The 12004-nt window shown below is 55.5% G+C and overlaps 1 protein-coding gene across 1 annotated transcript; it reads left to right on the top strand.

The window, feature by feature from the left end:
* The first annotated feature begins 356 nt into the window (after positions 1 to 356).
* On the top strand, positions 357 to 7832 carry LOC141934885 (uncharacterized). Its single transcript, XM_074850696.1, has 13 exons — positions 357 to 510; positions 1592 to 1694; positions 1899 to 2312; positions 2839 to 2900; positions 3352 to 3505; positions 3759 to 4015; positions 4412 to 4497; positions 4908 to 5204; positions 5590 to 5713; positions 6143 to 6271; positions 6584 to 6723; positions 7011 to 7136; positions 7677 to 7832. Coding segments are annotated over exons 3-13 (1455 nt in total). The 5' UTR covers positions 357 to 510; positions 1592 to 1694; positions 1899 to 2233; the 3' UTR covers positions 7678 to 7832.
* The last annotated feature ends 4172 nt before the right edge of the window (positions 7833 to 12004 follow it).

The raw sequence follows: 12004 nt of genomic DNA, 5'->3' as shown, positions 1-12004 counted from the left end.
GCCGCCCCGCCCAGCGCCCTCCCCCGCGCCTCCCGCCCGCCCCGTCCCGGGCCGCCGGCCCACCCGGAGGGCTCCGGCGCCGCTCCCCGCCCCCAGCTCACCGCTCCCGTCCGGGCCGGGGCCGGGGCCGCGGCCGCCTCCAGCCCGCGGCGCGCCCGGCAGCGTCCGGAGCCGGGAGTGTCCTGCGGCTCCTCCCGAGCGGGCGGCGGCGGCGGCGGCGTTGCCGCGGGACCGACGCCGCGGGAGCCGTTGCCATGGCAGCCGCTGCCCCCCGCTGCCTGCCGGGAGCGGCGCGCGGGCGCCCCGTTGCAGCGTCACTTCCGGCGGCGGCGGCGGCGGCGGCTGGGCCTGGCCGGGGGCCGCGGGCGCTGCCGAGCGGAGGAGGCCGCGGAGGGGCCGTGCCCGGCGCGGCGCGGCGCGGCGCGGCGCGGCTCTGCCGGGGCGGCGGGAGCCGCGCCCGTTCTGCCGCCCGGGGCGTGCCGGGGCCGGCGGGAGCCGCGGCGGGGGCAGGTCCGAGCGCGCCGCCCGGGGCGGGGGGGCGGCGGGCCTGAGGCCGCCCGGCCTGGAGGGCGGGTTTCCCGCCCGCGGGCAGGCGGGGAGCGGGGCCGGGCGTCCCTCTGGGCGGCGGCAGCGGACACCGGGACCTGGCGGGTACCGGGGCGGGTCCCGGGGCTGCCGCCGCCAGCGCGCCGTGTTCTGTCCCGCCGGTGCTGCCGCCGCGGTGCTGCTTTCCTGGGGCCTCCTGCTCACCAGCCGCCCCCCTTGGAGTCGGTTAAACGTGACATCCCCGCACTTCTCCTGGCGTCTGGGGGAGATGCGATCGCTTTGGCTCCCCAGAGGCAGCACCAGGCCCACGGGCTGTGACCTGCAGTCCTGCTTCGCCTGCTGCTGCCGCAACTTGCTCGCTTTACTCACCCCAGTTCCTCCAGTAGCTGCACCCGGGACACACCTACTGGTCCTGTCCCAGCGGCTGGAGCTGAGACCCTCACTGTCACCTGTGCCCTTTGCTGGCACCCAGACCCTAACCCACTCCCACGGCTGGCACGATAGACGGGATCTGATCCAGAACCGTCCCAGCTTGGTGAACTTCCTCACTGCCGTGTGCGTGTGTTGGCTCTTAGGCGAGGTGGGATCCACCGGGAGAGTCCATCTCTGGAACTCCCTGAATCACCGGAATGGGAAGATGGAAGAAGGTGCCCCAGGCTCTTTGCAGGGGGATTTTCACTGATGAGCTGAAAAGAAGCAGTTCTGGAAGTTAAATGGCTCTGTTGTGTCAGTAGATCTCCACACTCGCACTCCTCACCTTTTTTTTCTTTTTCTTACACTTTGTCTCGCTGCTTGCTCCATTGCCTGAAAGGCTATCTTCATTTTTGAGGCAGTCACTGAATTTTGGGGAAGTGTTCCTGCCTCTGGAAAAGGAGGCTGTGAGAAAGAAAACAGGTCGTCACAACAAATGTTCCCAGCCGAGTCCTAACGTGGCTTCTGTAGCGGGGGGACAGACAAAGGAAGGACGCTTATGATTCATTGTGATTTTGCAAACAGTCTTTGAGTTCTAATTTCCATCATGTTTTTACTCTTCCCTTCTTTCCAGGGAGTGAAGCCGATTTCAGCTCTTCAAGAAGCATGTGCAGTATTTTAGCCCCTGAAGTCCACGTGTCCGCTGTTGGAAGCAAAAGATCTTCTTTTTCTCGCAGGTAAGCAAAGCAATTTTTCCTTTTTTGCTCCCCACAGGCCTTCGATGCCATCTCTTGTAACTGCCCAACCGCAGCCAACCCCCAAACCCCCCTGCCTGGACTGGCTCCAGCAGCAGAGACAGACGGGATTTTTGGAAAAAGACTGGTGAGAAAGGGGATGGCTTTCCCAGGACAAGAGGTAAAATCTCTCTCCTCTCTCACCAGCTGTGCCGCCTCCCTGCTGATGTCATAAATGCACCTTCCAGTGATGCGGACTGATGTCACAGGGGGATGCCCCACATCACAGGGGATGTCTCCCCGGTGCCGCAGCCGTGCCAGCACTTCCCAGCAAGGCCTGGGCGCTGCTGGACACTGCTCAAGGGCTCCCCAGCGCTGCCCTTCGGAGCTGCTCCAGAGCCAGCACCAGGGTCGGGAGGCAGCAGGGCTGCACTGGCGGACCCTCACTGACAGGCAAGAGGAGCAGGGGCACATCGGAGAAGAGAGGAGACACTCTCTGAAGAGCATCTTTTTACCGGAGCTGCAGACGAGCAACAAGTGCAATGGAGGGTTGCTGCACCGTGGCTGTCAGCTTTGAGCTGTGCAGCTTGTTCCCCACGCTCCTGCAGCTCTCCCCCGAGGGTAAGGTTTTCAGGAGCTCCTTCCCAAAGGACAGTGGGGCTGTCCACTGTCAAAAGCTGGGGCTGCTGGGTTGTGGGAGTGGCTGGACAGGGCTGGGGGCTGCTGCGAGAGCCCTGCCTGAGGGTCCCACCGGGCTCAGGGGACCATGTGGCAACCAGGACCCACGGTTGGCATGTTCCCCTTGTGAAGGGGGCCATCCAGGGCCAGCTTCCCCTGGGAGCTGGTACCTCTTGGGGTTCTGGCTCTGGGATGAAAAGGGGTCCTGCATTCCAGCTGCGTTAGATGGCCACAGCCCTGGTTCCTCAGCCCTTCTCACATCCCCATTTCTGCTTCAGCCCTGCCCCAGGAGCAGCGTAAGGCTGGCAGTCATAAATTGGGGCACAGCCCAGCTCCGCAGCCACGGCAGCGTTTGTCTGGGCTGGTTTTGGACACCTGCATCTGGCACCCCCTGGGCGAGGACCTTGCCAAGAGGCTGTGAGATGGCTGGCCTGGAGCCTGACACCTCTTTCCTTCCCTTGCTTTGCAGAGGTTGTGGCTATCTGGGATGCCGTGTCTGCATACATCCTGGGACAGCTGAAACTGGACAAGGTGGGCTGGCGTCTTGGTCCCCCTTTTCTCTCCCGATCCCAGGCCCCGGCGAGCAATCCCTCCCTGAGCATCATGGCAGCACACCAAGACAACCCCGTGTGCCCACAGCTGCTTCTTGGTCAGCCAGGAGAGAAAGCAAGTCCAGATCTAGTCTGAGAAAGCATTTGGCACACAGGATGCGGGCTTCCCTTTTCCTGTGATCAGAGCGACGAGACCAAGCAGAGAGAGATGGGATTATGCTGGGTCCATGCCAAGGATAATCCCTGGGAATCAGTCCAAGGGCTATTCCCTGTGCTGGAAATGCCGGGGATCTTCTCTAGCCGAAGGATGTTAGCAAATATCTTGAGGAGGGGAAGACAAGAAATGGAGAACGTGGGCTCTTCCCAAAGCTTTCACTTTTCCCATCTCTGAAGTCTGCACTCATCAGCCTTTTTGTCTTTTTCCTGGGCAGGGTGTCCTGGTCACAGGACTCGGGACCTTCGCTGTGGTCCAAGAGCGATTCAGCGGCGAAGAAGAGGTGTATGTGGTTCGAAGACCAGTCTTCCAGCTGGACATTGACGCGATATGTCTGCAGGAGCTCGCATTCCCCACAGTGGCTATCCCTGGTGAGAAGGCAGTGGCCAACCTCCACTTGCCCCCTCCATGTCTGGGGGCGGGGTGCGTGCTCTCTGCTCTTTGTAAAGGGAGGGGAGAAGTCGAGAATTGCCTCCAAGGGTCAGGGGGTGGCTTGAGCTCCCCCAAAACAAAGCACTCCCCACGAGCTGTTTCTGTAAATGGCCTTTGCTCTGGCAGTTTGTCAGGAACCTGACATGGAAATTTGGCCTGCTGTGGCACTGACGATGTTCCTCCTCCTCGCAGGCAACATTGAGATCAAGACGCTGAACTACGGGTGGCTATCGCAAGCCACCTCCTTCCCGCCGCACGTGGTGCAGGACTGTGTGCAAGAGACCATCTTCCTGTACTCTTTCCAGCTGAGGAACAGGCAGCGCCTGGCCTTCGCCTTCAAGGACATTGGCGTGCTGTCCTGCAGAGATGACGTCCTGTGCATGCGGTTTTATTACGACTGCGTCACGGGGCTGGAGAGCGAGGCCAGCCAGATCGCGCTGCTTCACACTGTAAGTCGCTCAGGTTTTGAGGGCTGCTTCAGCGTCTTCGGGAAGCCTGGTGAAGGGTGAGCCACCCAGTTGTCACTGGCCAGCCTGGACGTGGCAGGCCAGTCCAATGCCTGTCCCTGTGCTCACCCCCACTGAGCTCTCCATGAGCACAGAAAGTTTCTCCCGAGTTTCTGGGTCCTTGCCCAACAAAGAGCCCCGCAGGGTTATTGCGCAGTGTCAGTGTTTGCTGTGCAGCTCCTCCAGAGCAGAGCAAGGGCTAAAGTTCATGGGGGAGGATTTGGGAGAGAGGTTTGGAAAAGTGGCTCTCTTTTGGAGCGGGAGACAGCTCTGCTTTCTCTGGGAGCCGAGAGAAAAACTGCCTTGGAAACCTTCTGACAGCTCCGTGTGGCTTTGCAGAGGCTGTGGATGCCGAGCGGGGCTCTCTCCAGGGGAGCACCCACTGCTCAGGGGATGGAGGCTGCTCCTGCCCACGCGTTCCCCAGGTGAGTGCGTTTCCTCTGCAGCCCTCGGCAGACTGAGCCCGCGGCTTCCCAGCTCCTGCTCCGGAGTTGTCGGGGCTCGACGCTCAGCACCAAGTCAGGGATCAGCCCTGCAGTGACTGGTTTCTGGTTAGCTGGTGCTGAGCTGGGGCGAGGCCTGTGTTCTCCCGGAGTGATCGGGCACGGCGAGTGTTTCTCATGCCCAGCCTGACGTCGTCCACATCAGACAGAACCAACTGCACAGGGTTAAAGCTCCACTTTCTGGTGCTGGGGGGAGGTTGCCAACAGAACCTGTGCATGGCCACCACGGGAAAGGGATGCCATGCCTGGCACGACAGTCAGCATTAGTGCTGGGAAGCTGCAGGGGGTAACGGTCACCCTTCTTCAGGCCTGTGTCATCATTTGCTTTCCAGGTTTCGGTTCATTGTTACAGGCGGAGCAGCGGCCAAGGATTTCTCCACCTGGCACAAGAAGGCTGGAGAAAAGCACAGGCCCAGAAGAAGTACGGGAACGGGTCCGTGCTGTCCAGGGCTGACCACAGCCCAGTTGAAATGCCCTCCCCATGGGGCTGCTCCAGAGAGCTTCCTCCCAGCTGCAGAGGCGTGTCCTGGGAAGCTGCTGCAGAGACGGGTGGCACTTCCCCTGCCTGTGCTGCCAACGCAGGGGCCAGGCACCAGGCAGCAAGACACAGGCAAGAAGCCTTCTGCCAGGTGAGACCCTTGTGGGAAGGGATGAAAGGGATCCCTGCACTCACGCAGGAGAGACATCCCCTTGGGACACTCTGGCTCCAGGGACTCGGGAGGGTCCCTGGCACATGTCCCACGGTTTTTCAGAGCTTGTCTGCCCCATCGCAGGCCCCTCAGTGAGGAAGGCAGGGGATGTTTGTGCACTCTAGCTCCCTTGTCCTTACAACAGAGCGGAGGGGCACTCCTCTCCCACCCATCTAATGGGGCTCAGGAAAGGCTCCCCCCTGCCCTGGGAAATGGCCCCACCTCTCCCGCTGCTTCTGCCAGCCTGGGGAGCTTTGATGCCCAGTGAAAATGGGAGACCAACCTCCCCACGCTCATGCCTACTCCTCCCGGTGTCTCTTTGCAGTGTGCTCCCCCCATGCCCAGGCAGCTCCCCCAGGACAAAGGAGACAGGCCGGCAGGGGCCAGCTTCTCCAGACAGGTCCACCGCTGCGCTCCCGGCATCCGAAGGCTGCAGGAGAGCACTGCAGGTACGTGCCTTGCCGTGACTACCGTGCTGTTTGAGACTTGGCAGAAGCCTCTTTGTGCAGAGAGTCCTCCTGAAAGGATCCCTTGCGTTCCTTGGAACCTGTCTGTCACCTCCTTCAGGTCTTCTTCACAAAAAGGAAGGTGCTGCACACCCTCCCCGCCTGTTATTGCCCCCTGGGTTGTCATGAAACACTTTGCTCTGGCCAGGGGCTATGGAAAATGTACAAGTCCTTTCTAGGGTGTTGGCAGCGGAGATCTTTGGTCACGCAGCTGTGTTTGTCATGAGCTGAGGAGCCTGGCGTGACTCCACGGCCCCTGGCATGTCAAGGGCAAAGCTGAGGCAAGGGGCAGCAACACGGGTCAGACCCGACGGAAGCCCCTCCAGGAGCTGAGACTAATCCTGCCTGCTGCTGCATTTCTGTCCCCTCCAGGAGGTCCGGCAGCTGTCTGCAGAGTGGGAGAAAGGGCAGAACTGGTGGAAGGAGTGGCGAGAGCAAGCAAAGGCAGAATGGGAGGCAAGGGAAGCCTGGTCTGCAGGGGAGCACCGACAGCCACCCCAGGTATGGGCAGTGGTGGGCACTGCGGAGAGCAGCAGTGACTCTCTCTGTCGGGGCACCCAGGGCAGCAGGTCTCCAGGGGATGGGAGCAGGAACTAACACCCAGCTGCAGGGCAGGGCTCTGCCTGCTCATCCCTGTGTGGGAGAGATTGGCAGCAGGATCCAAGGGGCAGGAGCAGCCGTCAGCCATGATGGCAGGCACGCGGTGCTGAGTCTCCTGACTCCAGGTCCTGCTGCAGGCCCCTTTCAAGAGTCTTCTGGGAAGCAGCACCTCTGTTTCCCATCTGTTTGCTGAGACTGTCTCCTCCTTGGCAGGCACTTGGCTCTTGGACTCCTCACCCTCCAGCCCAGCCCAGGAGAAAGGAGGCCAACAAGAGGTGGAGACAGGCTGAAAACCCTCTCCCAGCAGAGCAGATGACAGCAGCAGCCGCCCAGCTGGGAAGACTCCAGACTGAGTAAGTGTGCACCAGCTCTGGACACAGCCTGGGGCAGTCGAGCAGCCGTGACCCCGCAGAGACGGCCAGGTCCTCCATCCCTGCGTCCTGGGGTTCCACAGGAGACCCTCTGATGTCTCCTGACATGGCCGTGACCTGGCTTACCCCCCTCCGGGCCAAGGCCCAAAACTCACCCCAGGGTGAAAGGGTGGGTACACGCGGGACTGGGGGGTGCAGGGGCTGGACGAGGGGAGAGGCAGAGGGGGTCTCTGGCAGAGGCTGAGGGCTGTTGTTCCCTGTTGTTGCAGCCACCTTTCCCCACGAGCGGTCCAGGTCCTCAGAAGGCTGGAGCCGTATCACCAACGGAGGGACATATTCAAGCAGGTCACTGAGAACAACAGGCGGCGTCAAGAGCAGCAGAGGCAGCTCCCCTGGTAACTGTCTCCAAAAAGGGCTGTGCTTCCCCTGGCTGCAAGGCCCATCCCTCCACTGAGGGCAGCCCTGGGGGAAAGAGGGGATTTCTCTGACACCCCTCATGAGGCAGCAGCAGCATCTGGAGGCTGGCTTTGGGCTGGACCAACCCAAGGGGGACTGCCTGGGCACCCAGAAGAGGCTTTCCATGTGGCATGTAAAAGTCCTGGCTGCAGACAGAGGGATCCCTCTGATGGCTGGCTCTCCCCTTTCCAAACCAGAGAGCGTGTCCTTCCCTGGCACAGTCCTGCCCCAAGACACCTTGCCCCGAGGCGGGACACCTGCACGGGACACCCAAGGTCTTGGCTGCCCTTGGCTGAGCAGCTGCCCCTGGGACCTGCTCAGGGGCTTGGGCACAAGGGGCCTCTCCCAGCTCACAGACGCCTTGAGGCTCCATCGCACGCAGATCCCATCCCGGGTGGCTGGAGCTCAGCCTGCGGGACTTCTCTGCCTTCTCCCTGCCCGTAACATCTCACACTTCTCTTTCTTCCTCCCCGCACTAGATGCTGGTACGGCAGCGGACAGGGAAGTGTCAGCAGGCTCCAGGCGTGGCTGTTAGCAGAGGGGCTGCCGACGCGGAAGTCTCGGACACAACTTAGACGACCAATGTGATCAAGTTGATGCCACTTTATTAAAGGCTACACAGCAATTTATCTCAAGCTTCACGCGCCACTATCTTATTGCTAATACGCTAAAGCTACTTGTTCACGCGCCCTTCTGCCCTCGATGATTGGTCCCAGTGTGGTGTCCACGCGCTGCTCTCCCCCCCGGTAGACCCCCTGTTTTCGACATTCCAACATCTTTATCTCTGGGGCAGGAATGTAGTTTCTCAGGCCGTCTCGGCCTTGTTTTTGTCCTTGAACACAGCTGCAGCTTGCTGTTACAGTGAGGCCCCTTGGTCTGGATCGCTCACAACATGTCCGTTGTTCTCCAGCGATGCCACAAATCCCCCTTTTTGTTTTTGAGCGATCCAGACCCCCCTGTGGTCCTGTGCTAAAAACATTGCACCGACAGTCCTCTGCAGGGCCCTTTGCAGAAGGCCTGTAAGGCAAGGCAACGTGGAGAGTACAGTCACTACAATCAAAAGGACTACTCCGACAGTTTTGACTAATGTTATCAACGAACCAGATAATCCCCAACCTTTAAACATCCTTGTCAGCCAGTCCAAGCCATCATCTTCTGTTAAGCGTTTGACTCCATCCTTCAATTGCTGAATGCTTTTAAAAATAGATTCTGAATGATCGGATAGATTCATACAATACATTCCTCCAAATTCAGTACAACCATGTCCTTGCGCTAGAAGCAAAAGTCAATCGCAGCTCTATTTTATAACGTAGCATGTCTGACACTATCAGCATCAGTTAAAAGACCACTTAAAGCCAAAGAAGTAGCATTAGTTTGTTTGCTAAGCCAAAACTGCAGTGGGTTCGGCCATGTATCCACAGGTATTTCTACCAAGCACGTAGAGAACAGATTTTCAGGGCTTGCGGTGGTATTTGGTTGTGAGACCACCCATCCTTCACTTTGAGGCAGGTTCCAATACAGGCCGAATACACCGAGCAGGAACCCAGCGAGAGCCGGCATCTGTGAAAACACAGACATAACCCCTGCTCCAAGTTAATATCTCATTTGGTTTCTGTTTCGTCTTTCTTAACTTCCTTTTTCCAGGGTCGCACCCATCGACTCGGAACCCATCTAGTGCCGGTATCGGTAATAACGCAGGCATAGCCTTGACCCGTCATTGTTAGTTCCACAGGTCCTTTCCACTCTCCTATAGCAACATCTTTGTACTGAGCAAAAGCACCATCTCCACACCGGCTTATATCGGATTTCAGACCCAGACTATGTATTACTACTGGTGGTTCCTCCCTGTCACCTGTGAGCCGTAAGTACTTTAACACATACACCGCTTTTGCAAGTGGTTCTGCAGCAGCCAAGACCTCTCCCCCTTTTTGTTTTTGCAAAAGCGCTTTTAAAGTTTTGATGTGCTCTCTCCACTATAGCTTGCCCCGTGGGGGAATGTGGTATAGCTGTGATATGACGTATACCCCAGAGTTGACAAAAGAGAGCAAATTTTTGAGAGGTATAGGCTGGTCCATTATCAGTTTCACGGGTCAATTGAACTAATTTCCCATATTGCCTGGCATATTCCGCCCTACCGCGATGGTAACTTCTCACAGCTTCGTACTTTTTCACAGCTCAGTGTTGCAGCTGTGCACTGTTTTTCCCTGCCACCTTGGCACAACTCAGCAGTTTCTTATCTATCTTCCAAGGCCTGTTCTTCATCAACCCCTGCAATTGCTTAGAGGCTGTGTAAGGCTGACAGGCCAATGCCTCCCACATCTCCCCTTTCTTTGTTTTGCAGCAGCACCTGCAACACTTATTTCGAGACTTTATGAATTAAGGGTTAGGCAAACTTCAAAAAATGCAGCATACTTAAAACAGTTTCACAGAATGCTAGAAACAATACAGCAGTTACAGTTATTAGGTAAAAAAGAGTAGGCTAATTTCAGTACCCATAACTAAGGGATATGACTAAATACTACAAAAATAAACAGTAAGGAAAATACAGAATAGCACACTTACTTAATGGGGCACTAACATTCAGATCCGCAGTTGCTGGAGAACCCTGGATGCAGCGAGAATTTAGAGTACCCTTCCTCGCAAACCGGAAATCCTACGCGTCCATCCGTAGGTGAGGCATCCAACATCGCTGCAAGCAGGTCCAGCCTCATTTATCTAATTCAGCAGGTCAAAATAACTGGCAATTTTCTTTGAGCGGAAACATCTGATCTCATCCTCCTCTTGGGTTCCACCCAGAGCCTGGCCACCACTCAAGGGGGAAAACCAAGGGAGTTTCTAATAAGGTTAAACACTTGGGGTCCTAATTCTTAATATGGCTAAAGAAAGAAAGTTGAATACACACATTCTTATAGCATTTCATCCTTATTAATAAGTACATTTTGTCTAAGCTACATATTTCACTAGTGACTAGTAAGCCTATATGTTTCATCAAGGAGTTGCAAGTACTGTTAGCATTTTCTCTTAAAAGAGTTGGGAACTGTAGTGTGATTAAGGACAGATATAGTGTATTTTGTCCTATTGCAGTAGCAAGCATTACCCATCCATTCTGCTTAAACGATCAGTTGAAGAGATGGCGAACTGTTGGCACAGGGGTATGTATAGCACCCACTGCTGGCTCCTGAGTGTCCACCAAAAGCTGCCTCTCACGCCTCAGGTGTGATTGCACACAGCTTGCTGGTAACCACCGGGACTGTAACCTGTGAAAACACAAGCATAACCTCTTCCCCAGGTTATTAAAGGATATGGTCCTTCCCAGTTACACTTTCCAGGACTTGAGTCTTGCCCTGGACTTCTTGTTGATCTGGTGTCTGTGATGAGAAGTGCTGCAATATTGACGGCACCTATTTTAACGATCCAAATGCAGCAAAGGGAGTGACGTCGGAGTGACGTCAGATTGCCATAATTCTGAGGAGTGAGTCCCCGAGGGTTGACACCACTGGCTGTTGAAGAGAGAGAGTCCTTCTGGCATTCAGGGCAAGTCACAATGATGTCTTCAGCCTGAGGCCTTGATAAAGAAAACTGGTTTTGTATTGCCTGGGCATTTTGGTGGAAAAATTGCATGTGAAAGCTGTGCTTACTGTGTTTCTGAGATGGCATTAGTTGCACGGTGGAGATCTTGTTTTTGCTTTCTCTGTAAGTACTCTGGGTGATGTGAGTGAAGGATCTCTTCGCAAAATATAAAGCAAGCTATGGAGATCATCATTAGTTAGGCCCAACAACAGCTGTATCCAATTTATGGTTCATAACAGTTTCTGTAAATCATTTAAAGTCTTAACATCAGTTCTAAGTTTAAGGTGTTGGGGGACAATGGTCTGTTCACAAATTCTCCACTCCAGGTACTGCCACGGTGATGATCTCTGTACCTTTTCAGGTGCTATTTGTCACCCCATTTGAGATACTGAGTCTTTGGGTAAAGCAAGAGGCTTTTCCATGATCTCCTGTGTTTCTGCTGCTATAAGGATGTCATCCATATAATGATATATAACAGTCTGGGAGACCTGCATTGTGGGAGTATTCTTTATGCCTTATGGTAAAACAACCCAGTGGTACCGTGTTGCAGGTTCACTAACATTAATACTGGGAACAAAAAAGGGAAATTTAGATGCATCATCCAGATGCAAGGGAATGGAGAAAAAATAAATCTTTCAGATCAATTATTAGAAAATGCCAGTTTAGGGGAATCAATGTGTTGGAGATCATGTAAAAGTCACCATTTACCACTTTTATTTGATATAACAAACACCAGGGGGTTCCAAGGACTGGTAGGTATGATATGTCCTGCACTTAACTGTTCATGAATTAAATCATTCAGGTGGAACAACTTTTCCACTGGCGAGGGCCACTGACCCACCCACACAGGTGATTCTGTTTTCCAAGTTAGTTTCAGGGTGGGTTTCAGGGTGGGTTGTGCTGCAGTGGCAATTAAGACAAATTTGATCTGATTTGAGTTCCCCATTGAGCCATACAGTCACAACCCCATGATGTAGCAGGGGTTTCCAATATAAATGGATGAATATTTGCTACCCAGTTTTCTGGGCCCCTTACCTGAATGAGTTATTTGGTTTGAAACATTACAGCATGACCACCAACCCCGAAAAGCACTCGCGTTACCCGAGCTAACAGCAAATCTGGTCGCAGACATTACAGTCACATCTGCACCAGTATGTAAAATGCCTGTTAGTTCAACGGATTCTTCTGCTTTAGTGAGGTTACATTTTATCAGAGGTCGACTTTGTCTCCCTGTCTG

The sequence above is a fragment of the Strix aluco genome, chromosome 26 (genome assembly GCF_031877795.1).
Source record: "Strix aluco isolate bStrAlu1 chromosome 26, bStrAlu1.hap1, whole genome shotgun sequence".
Taxonomy (NCBI): domain Eukaryota; kingdom Metazoa; phylum Chordata; class Aves; order Strigiformes; family Strigidae; genus Strix; species Strix aluco.
The sequence above is the reverse complement of the archived record's forward strand: the minus strand, read 5'-3'. Positions and strand labels throughout refer to the sequence as shown.

Excerpts from the sequence above, each read along its gene's own strand:
- LOC141934885 (XM_074850696.1), top strand. The coding sequence starts at position 2,234 with ATGGAGGGTTGCTGCACCGTGGCTGTCAGCTTTGAGCTGTGCAGCTTG. Across the intron at positions 2,313-2,838 it reads CCTGCAGCTCTCCCCCGAGG|AGGTTGTGGCTATCTGGGAT; the intron begins GTAAGGTTTTCA and ends CTTGCTTTGCAG. Across the intron at positions 2,901-3,351 it reads GACAGCTGAAACTGGACAAG|GGTGTCCTGGTCACAGGACT; the intron begins GTGGGCTGGCGT and ends TTTCCTGGGCAG.